Here is a 23,728-nt window from a genome sequence, read left to right as displayed (position 1 = left end):
AACTCCATCTCAAAAAAAAAGAAGTATCATTAGGATTAATAAGAGGCTGGGTGCAGTGGCTCACGCCTGTAATCCTAGCAGTTTGGGAGGCCAAAGGCGAAAGTATCCCTTGAGCCCAGGAGTTTGAGATCAGCCTGGGCAACATGGCAGGACCTTGTCTCTACAAAAAAAAAAAAATTAAATTAGCCAGGCATGGTGGTGCATACCAGTGGTACGTGCCTGTGGTCCCACTACTTAGGAGGCTGAGGCAGGAGCCGAGGCAGGAGGATCACTTGAGCCCAGGGGGTTGAGGCTGCAGTGAGCTATGTTTATGCCACTACACTCCAGCCTGGGCAATAAAACAAGACCTTGTTTAAAAAAAGAAAGGAGCCTGTAATCCCAGCTACTTGGGAGGCTGAAGCAGGAGAATTGCTTGAACCTGGGAGGTGGAGGTTGCTGTGAGCCGAGATCACACCACTGCACTCCATCCTGGGTGACAGATCGAGACTCTATCTCAAAAAAAAAAAATGTTGGGTGCAGTGGCTAACGCCTGTAATCCCAACACTTTGGGAGGCCAAGGCAGGCAGATCACTTGAGGTCAGGAGTTCAAGACCAGCCTGGCCAACATGGTGAAACCCTGTCTCAAAAAAAAAAAAAAGAGGAAAGAAAGAAAGAAAGGATTAATAAGAGAAAACACCACCACACTCTGTTGTTTTGAGAGTTTCTTGCACTCCACTTTATACTCAGTCTCTACCTCGGTTCTGTATACTTTCTTGCTAATCAGTGTTAGGAGGGTAGACAGAAATAGATTAAGAGATTATAGCAGGGACCTTATTTGTCCTTACTCATAGGTCTCCCAATGGAGTTTATAGTCCCTATCTGATGGAATAGAAAAAGGACAAGAGTGCAGTGGCTTCCACTGAGTGGTGCAGAGGATGTGGGTGGCATAGACTTTTCTTAGGAAGCATGGCCATCCGAGAGATTCTCAGAAAGAACTTGGCATTGTGAGTCACCTGCATGAAGACTGACTCAAGGTCAGGCCAGGACCTGGAATCTGTAGATTTTATTTTGACTACCTTTTAACCAATTAAGCCTAATAAGCTTAAAGATGTAAGTGGAATCCAAAGGAAGAGGATGCAGGGCAGGGGGATACATAGGAAAGAGAGACTAGAACGAGATGTACTAATTATCCATGATTTTATCTTGTTCTCTTCTCTGTGATAATCTACTGCTGGTAAAGACACTGACTAGTCAGCTTTCCTTCTATGCCTTTCACATCTTTTTAGCTCTGACTTCTAATTTAGAAACACAAGCCTTTGAGGATGGAGAAGTTAGGTATACCTTTGTCTTTTTCTGGGAAGCTTAGCTTGTGACACAAATGATTTTAATTTATCTTTTCTATATATGACAAGTCACGTCAACAGGTATTAATTTTACTGGTGGGAAACAAAATCACTAAAAAATGAAAGTATTGTTTATCAGACTTGGTCTAGGCTTCCTGTTTTTCAAGCCTAGTGAGCCTAGTGCTTGGATGGTGCTTCTACTTCCTAGACTGAAAATTACTTTTTCCATTAGATCAGTGTCTCTGTAAATGAAATGTTGATGATGGAATATGTCAAGAGGGGATTTGGAAACCTTAAGAGCATGTGGGGCGGGCATGGTGTCTTATGCCTGTAATCTCAACACTTTGGGAGGCCTAGGTGGGTGGATCACCTGAGGTGAGGAATTCGAGACCAGCCTGGCCAATATGGTGAAACCCCATCTCTACTAAAAATACCAAGTTAGCTGGGCATGGCGGTGCATGCCTGTAATCCCAGCTATTTGGGAGGCTGAGGCAGGAGAATTCCTTGAACCCAGGAGGTGGTGGTTGCAGTGAGCTGAGATTGCGCCACTGCAGTCCAGCCTGGGCAACAAGAGCGAAACTCCATCTTAAACAGTTTGTAGGATGATGATTGAGATCTGCTGTGTTTTACCACATGCCTTTTTAGTGCACTGTTATTTACTTACCTTTAAGAAGTATCGTTCAGATTAATTAGAGAAAAAATATATATGAATATATATGTAATTTATGTATGTATTTAGAGCAGGAGTATAGCTTAGGGGATAAGAATTCTGACAGCCCTAAGTTTAAATCTAACTCCACCACTTAAGAGCTGTGACCTTGGACTAGTTACTTAAGTCTCTCAGCCTCAGTTTTCTTATCTAAAAAATGAGGATAATAAAATATACCTACTTCAGGGTGATTGTGAGGATTAGATGAGATTGTACGTGAAAAGCATGTGGCAGTAGGTAAGCACTCAGTAAATGTTAGCTATTCTTATTAGTCTTAACCTGGGAGCCTGGAATTTGTTGATATGCTTTGGGTATCTTGTTCCTGGGATAATTCTGTGAAGTTTTGTGTGTCTGTGCCTTTTCTTAGAGAGATTCCATGTGAAGTCAGAACCACTGATCTTTATTCCAGCAGGTGTCACCCTTCCTCTTTTTCCTGAAGCTATATAATTGTTTTGAACTGTTCCTAGTGTTTTGAGTTAAAAAAAAAAAAAATGTGGGCTAGGCACGGTGGCTCACACCTGTAATCCCAGCACTTTGGAAGGCCAAGGCAGGTGGATCACAAGGTCAAGAGATCGAGACCATCCTGGCCAACATAGTGAAACCCTGTCTGTACTAAAAAATACAAAAATTAGCTGGGCGTGGTGGGGCGGGCCTGTAGTCCCAGCTACTTGGGAGGCTGAGGCAGGAGCATTGCTTGAACCTGGGAGGCAGAGGTTGCAGTGAGCTGAGCTCACACCACTGCACTCCAGACTGGCTCATGGCGACAAAGCAAGACTCTGTCTCAAAAAAAAAAAAAAAAAAAAAAAGTGTGTGTGTGTGTGTGTGTATGTATTTTTTTTTTTTTGAGACATAGTCTTGCTCTGTCAACCAGGCAGGAGTGCAGTGGCACAATCTCTGCTCACTGCCACCTCCATGTCCTTGATTCAAATGATATTCATGCCTTAGCCTCCTAAGTAGCTGGGATTACAGGTGTGTGCCACCATACCTGGCTAACTTTTGTGTTTTTAGTAGAGACCCGGTTTCACCACGTTGGCCAACCTGATCTCGAACTCCTGACTTCAAGCATCCACCTACCTTGAACTCCCAAAGTGCTGGGATTACAGGCATGAACAACCACATCTGGCCTTGAGTTATATTTAAACCGAGAAACAAGTCTGTCTCTTAGAAGAAGAATCAAAACAGGTGTCCAGTGCCCCTGACTATCCTAAAAAAAAAAAACAAAACAGGAGAAAAGAAGGGGTGGGGGTGAAGGGGAGCAAAGAACAAAAGCAAGATAAGAGACTAGGACAAGGGAAAGACAGAGGAGAGAAAACAGTACATATTATGATGTTATGACAAGTGATAGAATATCACTAATAATTGCCTCATATAACACAGAATGCAAATCCCTTGCTTATAACCTCATGTTTCTAGACCACCTGCCCCCTCAAACAAAAGGCCAATAAAGAATAAATTGAACAGTGGTATTTATCGCTCAAAGTACATGTGTTGTAAATTTGTGATGCCATGAATGTGAGCTCTCAGGATGGAAATTCTGACATGGCTTGTATGGAAACGTGAGTAAAATACTGTGTGTGGTCAGGCCGCATAAAGCACGTAGTTTCGCAGGCGTTTAGAGAGAGCCCCAAAAAGAGTCCGTGCGGAATCCAGGACTGCAGTCAGACTGCTCATATCCGATTCTAAGAAGACCTGCACTCCTTATCATTTTATTCCTACTGCATTTCCTGTTAAAATAAAAAATCCAACCAGAGGAAACAAGCAGTCTGGTTGGGATGAACTGTGCATGAGTCAAAGGCTCAGGCTAACCCTAAGGGTCACCATGCTTCCTATTTATCTGTTCTCAAAACCTGGTCTTGCTATTCCAGGAGCTCCTCATATTGGTATTTCAGAAGTCTGGGAATGACTACTAGTTAGCCTCCTTTCCTAAGGAATCACCTAGGACCCCAGGGGAATAGCTTGCACGACTCTGATGAAAAAAGAGAGACTTATGCATCAGTAACAGGGCTATAAAATAGGGACATTGAGGCAGAGTGTAATGGTCCACGCCTTTAATCTCAGCAGTTTAGGAGGCCTAGGTGGGAGGATCACTTGAGCCCAGGAATTTGAGGCCAGCTTGGGCAACAAGTGAGACCCCTCTCCACAATTAAAAAAAAAAGTAGCTGGGCACAGTGGCAAACACCTGTAGTCCCAGCTACTCAGGAGGCTGAGGCAGGAGGATCACTTGAGCCTGGGAGGTTGAGGCTACAAAGAGCAGTGAGTGAGCCACTGCCCTCCAGCCTGGGTAACAGACTGAGATCCTGCCTCAAAAAATAATAATAATAAAATGAACTTAAAAATAAAAAGGATATTGAACTAAATCTCTAAAGTACTTTTCAGGTTCTAAATTGTGTATGTTTTTGAAGATTCACCTTTACAACATAGAACCAACAAATGAAATAGCAGTCCGTCAGGTAATAAAGATTATCAAAACAGTTACCCTGCTGAAAACAGACAGGAAAACAAGCCTTATTATATGGGTTCATTGGGATCTGGTAAAACAAGGAAAATATCATAATTCTACAGCTTTAAGAAAGCCAGTTCATTTCAAAGCCAGCAGAGTGGGAGTTATGACATGCTTTTATTCTTCCCCTTCACCAAGAGGCCCATTGTGTCTGAACAGCAGTCAATCACCAGTGCATTCCCTCTGCGTTCCGGTTGGATGGCCTTAGGGCCAGAAGGGGAAAAATCACTTGTGATTTTTCAGGACCCCAAGCTCTGACCAAGGCATTGGGAATCATAAGTGAAAGGAATGTAGAAATATAGGACCAAGACCCTATTTTTTGGGAACATTGAAGCAAAATAATATCAAATTTGTAAAAATATGTCGGGCACCTCCCACTAAATCTAAAATCTTAGGTGCTGTATAGTATATAAAAATACAAGTGTCAGCCGGGTGTAGTGGCTCCCATCTGTAATCCCAGCACTTTGGGAGGCCAAGGAGGGCAGATCACGAGGTCAGGAGTTTGAGACCAGCCTGGCCAACATGGTGAAACCCTGTCTTTACTAAAAATATAAAAATTAGCTGGGCATGGTGGTACACACCTGTAATCCCAGCTACTTGGGAAACTGAGGCAGGAGAATCACTTGAACCTGGGAGGTGAAGGTTGCAGTGAGCTGAGATCATGCCATTGCCCTCCAGCCTGGGCAACAGAGTGAGACTCTGTCTCAAGAAAGAAAAAATACAAGTGTCAGAATTCATGATACAGACAATAATTTCTTTTGTAGGCTACAGATAGCCAAAATGAATGTGAGCTTCTAAAGTTTTTCAGAGAAGCATGCGAAGGTTTCAGATGGAGAGATAGTGTAACATGAGTAGTAAGGCTTTGGGGTTAATGATGATATGGCTTCATAACAGTGAAAGCCCCTTTGTGTGGAATAGGGTCTTGTATCATAGGTGAGAAAATACTGGATAGTTGGAGAAGGGGAAGGTTATGACTGGTTAATCATGAATGTAAGTTTGCTTTGAGGTGAAAGCATAAGCCTTTTGGTAGCTCAGTAAGCTTCTGCAGAGAGTGTCCAGAGCAAATTTATTTTGTGTATATTTTGGGTAATAAGAATAGGATTATTGGGGAAGAAGCCATTGGCAGGAGGCTCCTTGTGCTTCATGGTAAAAGTTTGGCCGCAGGGAGGGAGATGATAAAACTGGTACATTTGTAATCTTGATTTGTCATGAATCATTTGGTAGACCTGAAGAAATAAGTCTGAGGATAGATTTAAAAGGGTGAGATGGTGGGAATTGGACCAGGATCATAGCATAGAGCAATTAGTAGAAGGAAGAGGCTGGGCACAGTGGCTCACACCTGAAATCCCAGCACTGTGGGAGACTGAGGTAGGTGGATCACTTGAGTCCAGGAGTTAGAGACCAGCCTGGGCAACATAGTGAGACTCTGTCAAAATAAAAATTAGCTAGGTATGGTAACACATGCTTGTAGTCTCAGCTACTTAGTAGGCTGATGTGGGATGATCATTAGAGCCTAGGAGGTCAAGGCTGCAGTAAGCCACAATCGCACCACTGCACTCAGCCTTGGTGGAGGGGTGAGACCCTGTCGCAAAGAAAAGAAAAATATTTTGAAAGAAGGAATTAGAAGAAAAACGGAAATTAGCAGCAAAAGTCAGTCTGGAAAGCAGAATGTAATGAATTTATTTGGGAGTTGGAGTTGAAGAATAATCTTCATTAGCAAATGAACATCCAGTACTTGCTATGCAAAAGGCATCATACCAGACTCTTAAGATACCAAAGACAAGGCAGTACCTACCATTAAGGAACCTGTAACCCACTTGGAAAGATAGGACAGACTTAGTTTTTATTTCATTTTATTTTTTTTTTATTTTTTGAGACGGAGTTTCGCTCTTGTTACCCAGGCTGGAGTGCAATGGCGCGATCTCGGCTCACCGCAACCTCCGCCTCCTGGGTTCAGGCAATTCTCCTGCCCCAGCCTCCTGAGTCGCTGGGATTACAGGCATGCGCCACCATGCCCAGCTAATTTTTTGTATTTTTGGTAGAGACGGGGTTTCACCATGTTGACCAGGATGGTCTCGATCTCTTGACCTCGTGATCCACCCGCCTCGACCTCCCAAAGTGCTGGGATTACAGGCTTGAGCCACGGCGCCCGGCCTTCATTTTATTTTTTAGAGACAGGGTCTCTCTTTGTCGCCCAGGCTGTGGTGCAGTGGTGCGATCATAGTTCACTGTAGCCTTGAACTCATGGGCTCAAGCAGTCTTCCCACCTCAGCCTCCCAAGAAGCTGAGATTACAGGCAATAGCCACCATGCCTGAGTACATTTAAGTTTTTTGTTGTTGTTGTTGAGATGGAGTTTCGCTCTTGTCACTCAGGCTTGAGTGCAGTGGTGCAATCTCGACTCACTGCAACCCCTGCCTCCCAGGTTCAAGCCATTCTTCTGCCTCAGCCTCTCAAGTAGCTAGGATTATAGGTGTGCACCATCATGCCGGGCTAATTCTGTATTTTAGTAGAGACTAGGTTTCACCATGTTGGCCAGGCTAGTCTCAGACTCCTGACCTCAGGTGATGCGCCTACCTTGACCTCCCAAAGTGCTTGGCATTATAGGCATGAGCCACTGCACCTGGCCTAATTTTTTTTTTTAATCAAGAGCTTATACAAATCAAGAGCATAAAAGATAACCCAGTTTCCAATGTACTTGACTGTAAAATGACTCACAGGATTTTGCCAAGTGCTTTGCTACCCGGATCTTATTTTACCTAGGCCAGGTGCATTCCTTGAACACCTCTGACTTGGGTACTGAGTGAGAAGAAAGTTTTAACTATAAAAGTATAGATAAGATTAGATTTAATCTTAACTGTAAGATTAAAATGGATAACCTACAAATGAATAGTTTATAATCAGATAATTGAGTTTGTTATAAAACGATTATAAAATTATAGAGCATTTTTTTAAAACCGAATTTTAATGTCATTTTTCTAGACATATATACTGTCCTCTTATCATTCTTTACCTCAACTTCTACAATAACACAGATGCTAACTGTTCAGCTTACATTTTGTGAGGATAACCTAAAAATTGGTTATTTTCAGAAACAAAAGTGGTGATTATTGTTATCATCTTTTAAGATCTCATTATAATATATTTTCAGGATAGGGATAGTTCAAGAATGCCTCTGGAGAACATGTTTGAACATTCATCGCCCACACCCTTCACCTCCAACAAAGAACCTTTACTGAAGATTTTTTTTTTTTTTTTTTTTTTGAGACGGGGTCTCACTCTGTTGCCCAGGCTGTAGTGCAGTAGTGCGATCTCGGCTCACTGCAACCTCCGCACCCGGGGTTCAAATGATTCTCCCGCCTCAACCTCCCGAGTAGCTGGGAGTACAGGCACACGCCACCACCCCCACCTAAAGTTTGTATTTTTAGTAGAGACAGGGTTTCATCATGTTGGCTAGGCTGGAAAGATTTCTTTCCATGCTTGATAATGAATAAAATTGAGGATGAGAAATTAAATTCATGATGAACCCTATTCAAAGGGCTGTATTGGATGTGAAGATATTCTTTTGTCACTTGCAAACTGATCTAGCTGCATGGGCTGTAGTAACATTGTTTACAACAGCATTTACCACAGTTTTGCGTTTCAGGATCCCTGCGTACTCTTTTTTTTTTTTTTTTTTTTTTTTTGGTGGTGGGAGAGACAGGGTCTTGCTCTGCTGCCCAGGCTGGAGTGCAGTGGTGCTATCATAGCTCACCATAGCCTCAAATTCCTGGGCTGAAGCGATCCTCCTGCCTTAGCTTCCCACATAGCTGGAATTACAGCACTCACCACCAAACCTGGCTAATTTTTAAATTTTACGTAGAGACAGGGTCTTGATGTGTTGCCCAGGCTGATCTTGAGCTCTTGAGCTCAAGCAATCTTCCTCCCTCAGCCTCCCAAAGTGCTGGAATTACAGTTATGAGCCACTGCACCTGGCCTCCCTGTATAGTCTTAAAAGGTATTCAGACCCCAAAGAGCCTTTTTGGTTTTGGGGTTTTGTTTTTGTTTTTTTTTTTTTGGTGGTGGTTGTTTTTTGAGACAGTGTCTTTGTCGCCCAGGATGGAGTGCAGTGGCACAGTCGTGGCACACTATAGCCAGCCTTGACCTCCCAGGTTCAAATGATTCTCTCACCTTAGCCTTCTGAGTACCTGGGACCACAGGTGGGCACCACCACACCTGGCTAATTTTTTTATTTTTCCCAAAGAGCTTTTGTTTATGTGGGCCATTTCTGTTGATATTTATCATATTAGCTATTACAACTGGGAATTTTTAAAAACTTGTTTATTAGTGCATTAAAAACCCATTACATATTAACATAAATAACATTTTAATGAAAAATAAGTATAGCTTTCCAAACAAAAATATTTAATGAGGAATGATGTTGCTTTATATTTTTGTAAATCTTTTTGATGTTTGACTTACTAAAAGAAAACCAGATTCTGTTTGCATCTGTATTCAGTCTGTTGCAATATGTTGTTTTGATGGAATTATATGAAGAAAATTCAGCCTTACAAAAATATGCAATGGGAGACAGGAGAAGGTATTTTAAGTCTTTTCAAATAATTGCAAATATTCATCGTTGATACTGTACCAAAATTCAATGAGTGGTAATTTCTACGAGTTAATTGCAGTGTGGGATCTGAAACTACATTGGTGAACTTTCATAATATTACACTAAAATTCATTAATCTGTCTTGCTTTTGGAATGAGTCTTTTAGCCATGAATGATTTTGTACCAGCATGCATTTGTCATTTAGGAAATACCGATTCAATTAGCTACTCCGTTTTTCCAAATGTTGACCATTTCAATATACAAAATGAAAAAATCGTATTTGTTACTATCTCATCAGAAGAATCTTTAAGTATGGGAAAGCTGTCAAGCCCGTGGTAGCAGATGCAAGTTTTCCAAAATTCTGATTTTCTCCTGGAAGTTGGAATTTTGGCAACAAATACTGTCATTTGTTTTCCTTGATGTTTCAGACTTACTTTCATTTTGGAGGAAATCCAGATATCTAAGCCTGAGTAAACATAGTTGTCTGTTATTCATTCGTGCACATAAAATGGTGTTATGTGAAAACAAACAGTTGGTTCAGGCTTATAGCTCAGTTACTCAAGTGCTTCTCAGCCAGTAAAAGTGCTTTATGTGTAATTCCTATATTGTCATATACAAGATTACAAAAGAAGAGTTCTTAAGGGTTGAGATTTAACACAACACATAATTTGTATTGCTTCTTAACTGAAACTGGCTTTTTAAATTTTTTTGTTTTTATTTTTGAGACCAAATCTTGCTCTTGTCACCCAGGCTGGAGTGCACTGCAACCTCTACCTCCTGGGTTCAAGCAGTTCTCCTGTCTCAGCTTCCTGAGTAGCTGGGACTACAGGTATGCGCCACCACACCCAGCTAATTTTTGTATTTTTAGTAGAGATATGGGGTTTCACCATGTTGGCCAGGATGGTCTCCATCTCTTGGCCTCATGATCCGCCCGCCTGGAAAGTGCTGGGATTACAGGCGTGGGCCATCGTGCCTGGCCAGCTGGCTTTTTTTTTTTTAAAAAAAACTGAGTACATGGTTGTAAAAAATACAATGACCATACAGTGACTATTCATGTAATTTTTGCTACTGCCTTTGCTTATGAATTGCCAGCAGTTTTAATTAAATTAATTAATTAATTATTTTTTTTTTTTTTTTTGAGATGGAGTCTTGCTCTGTCACCAAGCTGGAGTGCAGTGGCGCCATCTCGGCTCACTACAACCTCCGCCTCCTGAGTTGAAACGATTCTGCTTCAGCCTCCAGAATAGCTGGCACTACAGGCACGTGCCACCATGCCTGGCTAATGTTTGTATTTTAGTAGAGATGGGGTTTCACCATGTTGGCCAGGCTGGTCTCTAACTTCTGACCTCAAGTGATCCGCCTGCCTTGGCCTCCCGAAGTGCTGGGATTACAGATGTGAGCCACTGTGCCCAGCTATTTTATTTTTATCTTTGAGACAGGTATTGCTCTGTCCCCCAGACTGGAGTGCAGTGGTATAGTCATGGCTCACTGCAGTCTTGAACTCCTGGGTTCAAGCTGTCCTCCCACCTCAGCCTCCCAAATAGCTGGGACTACAGGCGTAAGCCACAATGCACAGCTGATTTTTAAATTTATTGTAGAGACAAGGTCCTGCTATGTTGCCTAGACGGGTTTTGAACTCCTGGTCTCAAGTGATCCTCCTGCTTTGGACTCCCAAAGTGCTGGGATTTCAGGTGTAAGCCACTGCGCCTAGCTGGCCAGCAGTTTTAATCACCATTGCTTTTTCACAGAGATTACAAAAGTTAGCAGAGTAAAATATGTAGATAAAGTCTTAGTGTTATTATGAGAATGGTTTTGACCTCACAGATTCTCTGCTAGGATCTTGGAGACCCACCCTTAGGGTTCCATGGATTACTCTGAAAACTATAGATTTATAGAACTGTTCCAATTCAATAAATTGTCAAAATTCTTCATGCTCCTAAAACCCTAGGTGTATATTTGCTTGAATTGGATAGCTGTTTAAAATGAGAGTTTGCACTATTAGTTGTGATAATATTCTGCTGGGTGGTAACTGAGGTCACCGTCTCTGCTCCTCTTTCTTTAGGTGATCTGGTGATTCTCGATGGCACTTCCACTGCAGGCTGGCTGCAGGGCCGAAGCTGCTGGGGCACGCGGGGCTTCTTCCCGTCTTCGTGTGTCCGTGAGCTCTGCCTCTCCTCACAGAGCCGGCAGTGGCACTCCCAGAGTGCCCTGCTTCAGATTCCGGAATATTCCATGGGACAAGCCCGGGCCCTGATGGGGCTTTCTGCCCAGTTGGATGAAGAGCTGGACTTCAGGGAAGGGGATGTGATCACCATTATCGGAGTTCCTGAACCAGGCTGGTTTGAAGGGGAGTTAGAGGGCCGAAGAGGCATTTTTCCAGAAGGTTTTGTAGAGCTGTTGGGGCCCCTAAGGACTGTGGATGAGTCAGTAAGTTCTGGAAATCCTGATGACTGCATTGTTAATGGTGAATTGGATATCTCTGTAGGGGAAGAGACTGGGCTGGATGAGGATGAGGAGGAGCCAGGGACCTATGGGGTTGCCCTCTACAGATTCCAAGCCTTGGAGCCGAATGAGCTGGATTTCGACGTTGGGGATAAAATTCGAATTCTGGCGACCTTGGAAGATGGCTGGCTGGAAGGATCCCTGAAGGGTAGGACAGGCATCTTTCCTTACCGGTTTGTGAAATTATGTCCTGACACACGGGTGGAGGAAACCATGGCTCTGCCCGAGGAAGGCAGCCTTGCTAGGATCCCGGAAACTTCTTTGGATTGTTTGGAGAACTCCTTAGGAGTGGAGGAACAAAGACATGCAACCAATGAGCCTGAGGCCGAGGAGCCTGACTGCATTATTTCTGAAGCACCCACCTCTCCCCTCAGTCATCTGACTTCAGAGTATGAAGCAGACAGAAACTCTTATCAGGATGAGGGCACTGCAGGAGGGCCCCCGAGAAGTCCAGGCATGGAGTGGGAAGTGTCTCTTGCCACGGACTCTCCCACCTCTGACCCTGCAGAGATAGTCAATGGTATTTCCTCCCAACCTCAGGTCCCTTTTCATCCCAACTTGCAGAAAAGCCAGTATTACTCTACAGCGGGAGGGAGCACCCTGCCCTCAGAACAGTACCCTGACCTTAGTCCCCTGGAAGCAAGGGCTAGAGACTATGCCAGCCTACCTCCCAAAAGAATGTATTCTCAGCCAAAAACTCTTCAGAAGCCAGTGCTGCCTCTTTACAGGGGCTCTTCTCTTTCAGCCTCAAGGGTAGTCGAACCCAGCCAATCGAGCCCTCAGCTCCATGACATTGCAAGGTATGCTAAACAGCACCACACTTCCAGCGTTTACTCTGCCTCAGAGAGATCAGAGGTGAAGCCTGGTCCGCAGGCGTGGGGGCTTGTTATGGAAGCAGCAACACATTCACAGGGCGATGGCAGCACTGACCTGGACTCGAAGCTGACGCAACAGCTGATTGAGTTTGAGAAGAGCTTGGCAGGGCCCGGCACAGAGCCAGATAAAATTTTGCGCCACTTTTCAATCATGGACTTTAACTCTGAGAAGGATATTGTCCGAGGTTCCTCAAAGTTAATCACCGAGCAGGAGCTGCCAGAGAGGAGAAAGGCCCTAAGGCCACCGCCACCCCGTCCCTGTACTCCAGTATCCACCTCTTCCCATGTGCTGGTTGACCAGAACCTAAAACCTGTACCACCCTTGGCAGTGCGACCCTCCCGCCCAGCTCCGCTGCCTCCCTCAGCACAGCAGAGAATAAATGCGGTATCCCCCAAGCTCCTATCTCGACACCATCCTACCAGTGAGACCCTAGAAAAGGAGGGCCCCGGACATATAGGAAAGAGTCTGGACCAGACCTCCCCATGCCCCTTAGTGCTGGTGAGGATTGAGGAAATGGAGCAGGACTTGGATATGTACAGTAGGGCTCAAGAAGAGCTAAACCTCATGCTGGAGAAGCAAGATGAATCATCGAGGGCAGAGACCCTCAAGGACCTCAAGTTCTGTGAAAGTAACATTGAAAGTTTGAATATGGAACTCCAGCAACTAAGAGGTAAGTGACAGGGAAATAATATATACTTGTTTCTTGACACCCACAGGTCCCCAAAAGCATCCTTACTCATGCTTTTTAGGGATATATTACCATCCTCGATGGACAAAAAGTGGTTTACATTTTCACTACTTAATTCCTTTTTTCTTTTTGAGATGGAGTTTCCCTCTTGTTGCCCAGGCTGGAGTGCAATGGCGTGATCTCGGCTCACTGCAACCTCTGCCTCCTAGGTTCAAGGGACTCTCCTGCCTCAGCCTCCTGAGTAGCTGGGATTACAGGCATGCGCCACCATGCCTGGCTAATTTTGTATTTTTAGTAGAGATGGGATTTCTCCATGTTGGTCAGGCTGGTCTCGAATTCCTGACCTCAGGTGATCCACCCACCTTGGCCTCCCAAAGTGCTGGAATTACAGGTGTGAGCCACCATGCCCGGCCTCACTACCTAATTTCTTATTTCATCACCATAGATAAGCTCTATCTTGAGCCTGTGACTCTGTCTTGAGTCCTATGACTGTGTAGCCTCCTGATTTCATTTGCTGCTTAGAAAAAGAATCTTGGCCAGGCGCGGTGGCTCACGCATGTAATCACAGCACTTAGGGAGGCCGAGGCTGGTGGATCATCTGAGATCAGGAGTTTGAGACCAGCCTGGCCAACATGGTGAAACCCCGTCTCTACTAAAAATACAAAATTTAGCCGGGCAAGATGGCAGACTGAGCACACATAGCTACCTCCCTCCCTTTCTACTTTAGGTCTATAAAAGTGAATGAAAATAATAGAATAAAAAAATTCCAGTAAGAGTATTATTGGAAATCAAGCGATTTTCTGACGGATAGTAGATTGTATAGCAGAAAGAAAGGGAAACCTCTATCCAAAGTATTCTCAGGAAAGGAAGGGCAGATGTTATGCACATGGGCAGACTTCTAAAGGAACTGCAGACTCAGAGATGGTATGGTAGAAGGGGTCATAGAGCACATACAGTGTGATTGATGAGGGGATAGCTAGGGAGCCAGGCCACTGGGTTGCTTGTACTGAACAGCAGGAGCATTTACCCTCACACTGCAGCACGAAATAGATGCTTAGACAAGTCCTCAAAAAGGTGTTCATTTAATATGAGTATCTGAGCTCCCAAGGGAATGCCAGATACCTTGATTTCAGAGCCTCTGAAAAGGAATTCTGAGGGAATCTTAGCTGGGTATTCCATTCCCAAAGCCCTAGCAAATTCCAGGATTCTCCATCACTTTCCTACAAGTTTCAAGATAAACCTGTAAACAATTCTTGCATTAGCTATTGTATTAGTCCATTTTCACACTGCTGATAAAGACATACCTGAGACTGAGCAATTTACAAAACAAAGGTTTAATGGACTTGCAGTTCCACATGGTGGGGGAGGCCTTATAATGATGGTGGAAGGCAAGGAGGAGTAAGTCATGTCTTACATGGGTGGCAACAGGCAAAGAGAGAGTTTGTGCAGGGAGACTCCTGTTTTTCAAAACCGTCAGTTCGCATGAGACTTACTCAGTATCACAAGAACAGCACAGGAAAGACCTGCCCCCCGCCGCCCCCCATGATTCAGTTACCTCCCACTGGCTCCCTCCCATAACATGTAGGAGTTCAAAATGAAATTGTGGTAGGGACACAACCAAACCATATCATTCTGCCTGGCCCCTCCAAAATCTCATGTCCTCACATTTCAAAAGTAATCATGCCTTCCCAATAGTCTGCCAAAGTCTTAACTCATTTCAGCATTAACTCAGAATTCCACAGTCCAACATCTCATCTGAGACAAGGCAAGTCCCTTCTGTCTATGAGCCTGTAAAATCAAAAGCAAGTTAGTTACTTCCTAGATACAATGGGGATACAGGCATTGGGTAAATACAGCAGTTCCAAATGGGAGAAATTGGCCAGAACAAAAGGGTTACAGGGCCCATGCAAGTCCAGAATCCAGTGGGACAGTCAAATCTTAAAGTTCCAAAATGATTTGAATCCTTGTCTCACATACTGGTCATGCTGATGCAAGAGTTGCATTCTCATGGTCTTGGGCAGCTCTGTCCCTGTGGCTCTGCAGGGTACAGCCTCCCTCCTGGCTGCTTTCATGAGCTGCTGTTGAGTGCCTGTGGCTTTTCCAGCATATGGTGCAGGCTGTTGATGGATCTACCATTCTGGGTCTGGAAGATGGTAGCCCTCTTCTCACAGCTCCACTAGGTGGTGCCCCAGTAGGGACTCTGTTTGGAGGCTCCAACCCTACATTTTCTTTCTGCACTGCCCTAGCAGATGTTCTCCATAAAGACCTGCCCCTGCAGCAAACTTCTGCCTGGACATCCAGACATTTGTATGTATCCTCTGAAATGTAGGCAGAGGTTCCCAAACCTCAGTTCTTGACTTCTGTGCACCTGCAGGCTCAACACCATGTGGAAGCTGCTAAGGCTTGGGGCTTACACCCTCTGAAACCACGGCCTGAGCTCTGCATTGGCCCCTTTCAGCCATGGCTGGAACAGCCAGGACCCAGGGAACCAAGTCCCAAGGCTGCACACAGCACGGTGACCCTGAACGGAGCCCACAAAACCAATTTTTTCTCCTAGGCCTCTGGGCCTGTGAGGGGTGCAGCTGCCATGAAGACCTCTGACGTGCCCTAGAGGCATTTTCCCCATTGTCTTGAGGATTAAGGCTCCTCTTTACTTATGCAAATTTCTGCAGCCAGCTTTTCTCCTCAGGAAATAGGAATGGGATTTTCTTTTCTATCACATTGTCAGGTTGCACATTTTTGGAACTTTTATGCTCTGCTTCCCTTATAAAACTGAATGCCTTTAACAGTACCCAAGTCACCTCTGGAATGCTTTGCTGCTTAGAAATTTTTTCTGCCAAGTACCCTAAATCATCTCTCTCAAGTTTAAAGTTCCACAAATCTCTAGGGCAGGGGCAAAATGCCACCAGTCTGTTTGCTAAAGCGTAACAAGAGTCACCTTTGCTCCAGTTCCCAACAAGTTCCTCATCTCCATCTGAGACCACCTCAGCCTGGATTTCATTATCCATATCTTTATCAGCATTTTGGTCAAAGCCATTCAACAAATCTCTAGGGAGTTCCAAACGTTCCCACATTTTCCTGTCTTCTTCTGAGCCCTCCAAACTGTTCCAGCCTCTGCCTGTTACCTAGTTCCAAAGTCACTTTAACGTTTTTTGGGTATCTTTTCAGCAGTGCACCACTCTACTGGTACCAATTTACTGTATTAGTCCATTTTCATGCCGCTGATAAAGACATACTCAAGTCTGGGCAATCTACAAAAGAAAGAGATTTAATGGACTTATAATTCCACATGGTTAGGGAGGCCTCACAATCATGGCAGAAAGCAAGGAAGAGCAAGTCACATCTTATTTGGATGGCAGCAGGCCAAGAGACAGCTTATGTGGGGAGACTCCCGTTTTTCAAAACATCAGCTCTCCTGAGACTTATTCACTGTCATGAGAACAGCACAGCAAAGACCTGCTCCCATGATTCAATTACCTACCAGGTCCCTCCCACAACATAGAGGAACTCAAGGTGAGATTTGGGTGGGGACACAGCCAAACCATATCAGATATATAGGTGGGAGAATAAAAGTTTCCCAAATTTCAGGTAGCAGGAATTTCCCAGCAATGATACTTTTTAAAATTAATAGTGTGGAACAGAAATGTTATGTCTTCTATGTATAAGAACATTGTGTAGTGTTTTGTGTGTGTGCAGTTATTATATGGGTGAATGGACTGGTACTACATGATGAAACTGGTGTTCTTTTTTATTCACCAGACCTTCATTTTCAGAATTAATTATTCAGCCAGTGTTCTTACTTTTTTAAAAAATTCCTAGGGCAGGCACGGTGGCTCATGCCTGTATTCCTCGCACTTTGGGAGGCCAAGGGGGGTGGATTGCCTGAGCTCAGGAGTTCGAGACCAGCATGGGCAACATGGTGAAACCCCATCTCTACTAAAATACAAAAAATTAGCTGGGCGTGGTGGCATGCACCTGTAATCCCAACTACTCAGGAGGCTGAGACAGGAGAACCACTTGAATCTGGGAGGTGGAGGTTGCAGTGAGCCAAGATTGTGCCACTGCACTTCAGTCTGGGTGACAGAGCCAGACTCCATCTCCAAAAAAATTTAAAAAAAAATGCTACCTGTTTAGTACTGTGAAAGGCCTGAGTAGGTGGGGGTAGTCTCAATCGGGAAGACTTTGTAAAATTTGAATCCACCAAATACAGTATTGGGTATGTTAATGTTGATTTGATTGATTTCTCAATAGGTATATTGATAATATCTATTGCTAATATGATGAAATTACTTATTTCCTGCAATGACAGCCAAGTTTTTGTAAGGTCATTTTTTTCGGTCTTCATGAAAGGTATATCCAACAATATAAGCTATCCCTAAGAGGTGGAAATCTGGTTCTGTATAAGTTAAAATTTTGAAATTTAAAGCCTAAGATTTAAAGAACTTTCTTTTTTTTTTTTTGAGACGGAGTTTCGCTCTTGTTACCCAGGCTGGAGTGCAATGGCGCGATCTCGGCTCACCGCAACCTCCGCCTCCTGGGTTCAGGCAATTCTCCTGCCTCAGCCTCCTGAGCAGCTGGGACTACAGGCACGCGCCACCATGCTCAGCTAATTTTTTGTATTTTTAGTAGAGACGGGGTTTCACCATGTTGACCAGGATGGTCTCGATCTCATGACCTCGTGATCCACCCGCCTCGGCCTCCCAAAGTGCTGGGATTACAGGCTTGAGCCACCGCGCCCGGCCTTAAAGAACTTTCAATACAGCATTTATCTAATTGTGGTCAATATTATTTTTAGTTAATATGCTTACTCAGAAGACAGGTTTTTATCAATTATTCAGTGTGTCATTTCCTACACACCTGGTGTGATGTTCTACACATAGTAGGGACTCACTAAATACTTGATGAAGATAATTGAGTTTAACTGAATCTATTTGAATTTAATTGCCTGCTCTACCTCCCAGAGCTTTCATGTTGTTACTTTGAATTGGTCTACTTGGGACCTGGAAACTGTCAATATAGAGATGCCAGCCCCCTTGTCAGACCAGTGCTGTGCCAGACCCATAGTGAGGTTCTTTAGCGTAACTGCTGTCTCTTCTTGAAACTCTGCATGCATGCATTCATTCATTCATTCATGAGATGGAGTCTCGCTCTTGTTGCCCAGGCTAGAGTGCAATGGTGTGATCTTGGCTTACTGCAACCTCTGCCTCTTGGGTTCAAGCGATTGTCCTGCCTCATTCTCCCGAGTAGCTGGGATTACAGGCATGCACAACCATGCATGGCTAATTTTGTATTTTTTTAGTAGAGACAAGATTTTACTATGTTGGTCAGGATGGTCTTGAACTCCTGACCTCAGGTGATCTGTCCACCTCGTCTCCCAAAGTGCTGGGATTACAGGCATGAGCCACTGCATCCAGCCAAAACTGTGATTATGAAGTCATGAGGACTCATTTTCTAAAAGCTATATTCTCAGAGGTAATATTTTTATTATTTTTAATAGTTTCCTGTGCCCTGTAGGTATCTTTCAGTTTGGTTTTCCTTTCTCTTTCCTTTTCTGTTCCCTTTTTCTTTTATTCTTTTCCTAGACGGAGTCTCACTGTCTCCTAGGTTGGAGTGCAGTGGCACGATCTCAGCTCACTGCAACCTCCACCTCCCGAGTTCAAGTGATTCTCTTGCCTCAGCCTCCCAAGTAGTTGGGATTACAGGCATGTGCCACACAGCTGGCTAATTTCTGTATTTTTTTTAGTAGAGATGGGGTTTTATGTTGGTCAGACTGGTCTCGAACTCCTGACCTCAGGTGATCCGCTCACCTCGGCCTCCCAAAATGCTGGGATTACAGGCATGAGCCACTGCATCTGGCCAAAACTGCGATTATGAAGTCATGAGGACTTATTTTCTAGAAGCCCTATTTTTTTCTCAGAGGTGATAGGTCTTTTTTTTGAATAGTTTCCTGTGTCCTGTAGGTGTCTTTCAGGTTGGTTTTCCTTTCCTTTTTCCTTTTTTTTTTTTTTTTTTTAACTTTTTCTTTGAGTCTCACTGTCGCCCAAGCTGGAGTGCAGTGGCATGATCTCAGCTCACTGCAATCTCCACCTCCCAGGTTCAAGCGATTCTCCTGTCTTACCCTCCTGAGTAGCTGGGATTACAGATGTGTACCACCATACCTGGCTAATTTTTGTATTTTTAGTAGAGATGGGGTTTCACCATGTTGGCCAGCCTGGTCTCGAACTCGTGGCCTCAAGCGATCTACCAGCCTCAGCCTCCCAAAGTGTTGGGATTACAGGTGTGAGCTACCATGCCCGGTCTTGAGTTTTATTTTCTTTCCATATGGTAAGCATAGCTGTTTTATAGTCTATATTTGATTCCAAATAGTCTAATGGGACTGTTTTTGATGTTACATGGTTCTCATTCATGTGGTCTACACTGTGTGTGTGTCTGGTTATCTTACTGTTTGCTGGTCACAGTATTTCGAAAATCTTGAGATGAAAACACCTGAACTCTAGAAAGAATTTGCATTAGTTTCTGTCAGTTGTTTGTGGTCAACTGTTTTCAAATTACTGAAGGATAGTAATCTTTGAGATTTGGGAGTAAGAAGTTGTAATTTCTCAGAATTCCTAAATTATAACTTTGTTACACAAGAATGTTTTTACTTACACATTCTTGTGTAACAGAGTTACAATGTGTAAAAAAAACTTTTACTTACACATTCTTGAATAGTAGTAGAGGTCATAATCAATGGTGAAGTGTTTTCCTGTGCTAGCATTACACTAAAATTTACAGAGGTTTTATATTTGTATATGAAAAAAATGCACAGTTTATTGTGAGCCAAAATGTCATGACATGATTATATATTTTAATAACATGTATACAGGACAAAAAAATATGTAAAAATATTCTCTACCTGATATTAGACTTTTTTAAAGGACTTGATTTTTGCAAGAGCTGTTTTAGATTCACAGCAACATTGAAAGGAAGGTACGGAGATTTCCCATATCCTGTGACCCCACATATATATAGCCTCCCTTATCATAAACATCTTAGAAACATCCTTAAATTACTTTGGGAGGCTGAGGCGGGCTAATTACGGGGTCAGGAGATAGAGACCATCCTAGCCAACATGGTGAAACCCTGTCTCTACTAAAAATACAAAAATTACTGGCCAGGCACGGTGGCTTATGCCTATAATCCCAGCACTTTGGGAGGCCAAGGCAGGCAGATCACGAGGTCAGGTGTTCGAGACCAGCCTGGCCAACATGGTGAAACCCCATTTCTACTAAAAATACAAAAATTAACTGGGCGTGATGGCGGACACTTGTAATCCCAGCTACTTGGGAGGCTGAGGAAGGAGAATCACTTGAACCTGGGAGGTGGAGGAGATCACGCCACTGCACTCCAGCCTGATGACAGAGCAAGACTCTGTCTCAAAAAAAAACAAAAACAAAAATTAGCCAGGTGTGGTGGCATACGCCTCTAGTCCCAGCTACTCGGGAGGCTGAGGCAGGAGAATCACTTGAATGCGAGAGGCAGAGGTTGCAGTGAGCCGAGATCACGCCACTGCACTCCAGCCTGGCAACAGAGTGAGAACTCTGTCTCAAAAAAAAAAAAAAAAGAAAAGAAACAAGAACATTCTACTAAAAAAAATCATTTTTAGACTGGGTGTGGTGGCTCACGCCTGTAATCCCAGTACTTTGGGAGGTCGAGGAAGGCAGATCACGAGGTCAGGAGTTCTAGACCAGCCTGGCCAACATGGTGAAATCCCATCTCTACTAGAAATACAAAAATTAGCTGGACGTGGTGCTGCACACCTGTAATCCCTGCTACTTAGGAGGCTGAGGCAGGAGAATTGCTTGAACTGGGTAAGGAGATTGCAGTCAGCCAAGATCATGCCTGTACTCCAGCCTGGTGAAACAGCGAGACTCTATCTCAAAAAAACACAAAAATATTCATTTTTAAATAGTTTTAGATTTATAGAAAAGCTGAAAATAATGAAACTTCCATATCCTTCACTCCAGCTTCTTGTAACCTTAATATCTTACATACCTATAGAAGATTTATAAAATCGGAAAATTAATGTGATAATATAAAACATTAAAAGAAGAACATTATTAGTACAAGATAAATGTCAGATAAAAATCTTTTAAAAATTTAGCCGGGCGCGGTGGCTCAAGCCTGTAATCCCAGCACTTTGGGAGGCCGAGGCGGGTGGATCACAAGGTCAAGAGATCGAGACCATCCTGGTCAACATGGTGAAACCCCGTCTCTACTAAAGCTACAAAAAATTAGCTGGGCATGGTGGTGCGTGCCTGTAATCCCAGCTACTCAGGAGGCTGAGGCAGGAGAATTGCCTGAACCCAGGAGGCGGAGGTTGCGGTGAGCCGAGATCGCGCCATTGCACACCAGCCTGGGTAACAAGAGCGAAACTCCGTCTCAAAAAAAAAAAAAAAAAAACTTTTAAAAATTGAAAGAAAATGCCATAAATATTATTTTTAAATTACTCTTAGAATTTTATTTTAACTTTTAAATGTTAGATTCAGAGAGTATATGTGCAGATTTGTTATAAGGGTATATTGCATAATACTAAGGTTTGGGCTTCTATTGATCCTATTACCTGTATAAGAGAACATAGTACTGTACCTAATAGGCAATTTTTCAACCTTTGCTTCCCTCCATCCAGTGCCCTGTAGTCCCCAGTGTCTATTGTTCCTGTCTTTTTTTGTTTTTGTTTTTGAGATAGAGTCTCACTCTTTTGCCCAAACTGGAGTGCAGAGGTGCGATCTTGGCTCATTGCAACCTCCGGCTCCTAGGTTCAAGCAATTCTCCTGCCTCGGTTTCCTGAGTAGCTGGGATTCCAGGCATGCGCCACCACGCCCGGCTAATTTTTATATTTATTTAGTAGAGATAGGGTTTCACCATGTTGGTTAGGCTAGTCTTAAACTCCTGGCCTCGTGATCCGCCCTCGTTGGCCTCCCAAAGTGCTGGGATTACAGGCATGAGCCACTGTAACTGGCCTGTTGTTCCCATCTTTATGTCCATGTGTACCCAATGTAGCTCCCACTTATAAATGAGAACATGAGATATTTGGTTTCCTGTTTCTACGTTAATTTGCTTAAGTTGGTGGCCTCCAGCTGCATCCATGTTGCTGCAAAGGACACGATTTCACTCTATTTTGTGGCTACATAGTATTCCATGGTGTATATATAGCACGATTTCTTTATCTAGTCTACTGCTGATAGGCACTGAAGTTGATTTCATGTCTTTGCTATAGTGAATAGTGCTGGAGTAAACTGAGTGCAGGTATTTTTTTGGTAGAAGGATTTATTTTCCTTTTGACATATACCCAATAATGGGATTGCTAGGTGGAATGGTAGTTCTACTTTTAGCTGTTTAAGAAATCTCCAGACCGGGCGTGGTGGCTCAAGCCTGTAATCACAGCTACTCAGGAGGCTGAGGCAGGAGAATTGCCTGAACACAGGAGGCGGAGGTTGCGGTGAGCCGAGATCGCGCCATTGCACTCCAGCCTGGGTAACATGAGTGAAACTCCGTCTCAAAAAAAAAAAAAAAAAAAAAAAAAATCTCCAGACTGCTTTCCACCAGGGCTGAACTAATTTACATTCCCACTGAACAGTGTATAGGTGTTCCCTTTTCTCCACAACCATGTCAACACATCTGTTACATTTTGACTCTAATACCCATTCTGACTGGTGTAAGATAGTTTCCTATTGTGGTTTTGATTTGCACTTCTCTGATGATTAGTGATGTTAAGCATTTTTTTCATATGTTTGTTGGTCACTTGTATGTCTTCTTTTGAGATGTATCAGTTCATGTCCTTTGCCCACTTTTTAATGGGGTTGTTTTTTGCTTGTTGATTTAAGTTCCTTATAAATTCTACATATTAGGCCTTTGTTGGATGCATAGTTTACGTATATTTTTTCCCATTCTGTAGGTTTTCTATTTACTCTGTTGATAGTTTGTTTTGCTGTTACAGAAGCTCTTTAGTTTAATTAGGTTCCAGTTGTCAATTTTTGTTTTTGTTGCAGTTGTTTTTCAGAACTTACTCGTAAATTCCTTGCCTAAGCCATTGTCTGGAAGAGTGTTATCTAGGTTTTATTCAAGGATTTGTGTAGTTTGATGCCTTAAAGTCTTTAATGCACCTTGAGTTAATTTTTGTATGTGGTGAGAGGTGGAAGTCTAGTTTCATTTTTCTGCATATGGTTAGTTTATCCAGTACCATTTATTGTATAGAGAATCCTTTCCCCATTGCTTATTTTTGTCAACTTTGTTGAAGATCACTTGGTTGTAGGTGTGCAGCTCTATTTCTGGATTCTCCATTCTGTTCCATTGGTCTGTGTGCCTTTAGAATTTTAAATACACGGCCGGGCACGGTGGCTCAAGCCTGTAATCCCAGCACTTTGGGAGGCCGAGGCGGGTGGATCACGAGGTCAAGAGATCGAGACCATCCTGGTCAACATGGTGAAACCCCGTCTCTACTAAAAATACAAAAAATCAGCTGGGCATGGTGGCGTGTGCCTGTAATCCCAGCTACTCAGG

General features: G+C 43.5%; 1 protein-coding gene across 1 annotated transcript in view; it reads left to right on the top strand.

Annotated features, from left to right (window-relative positions):
* Nucleotides 1–23,728, top strand: part of DNMBP (dynamin binding protein) — a 133,798-nt gene that overhangs the window by 45,818 nt on the left and 64,252 nt on the right. The window contains exon 4 of the mRNA XM_032281280.1: nt 11,183–13,168. Within this exon, the coding sequence (XP_032137171.1) occupies nt 11,183–13,168 (1,986 nt within the window). The remainder of the gene's footprint in view (nt 1–11,182; nt 13,169–23,728) is intronic.

This window comes from Sapajus apella, unplaced genomic scaffold, assembly GCF_009761245.1.
Source record: "Sapajus apella isolate SASKATOON/1434 unplaced genomic scaffold, GSC_monkey_1.0 scaffold13, whole genome shotgun sequence".
Taxonomy (NCBI): Eukaryota; Metazoa; Chordata; class Mammalia; order Primates; family Cebidae; genus Sapajus; species Sapajus apella.
The sequence above is the reverse complement of the archived record's forward strand: the minus strand, read 5'-3'. Positions and strand labels throughout refer to the sequence as shown.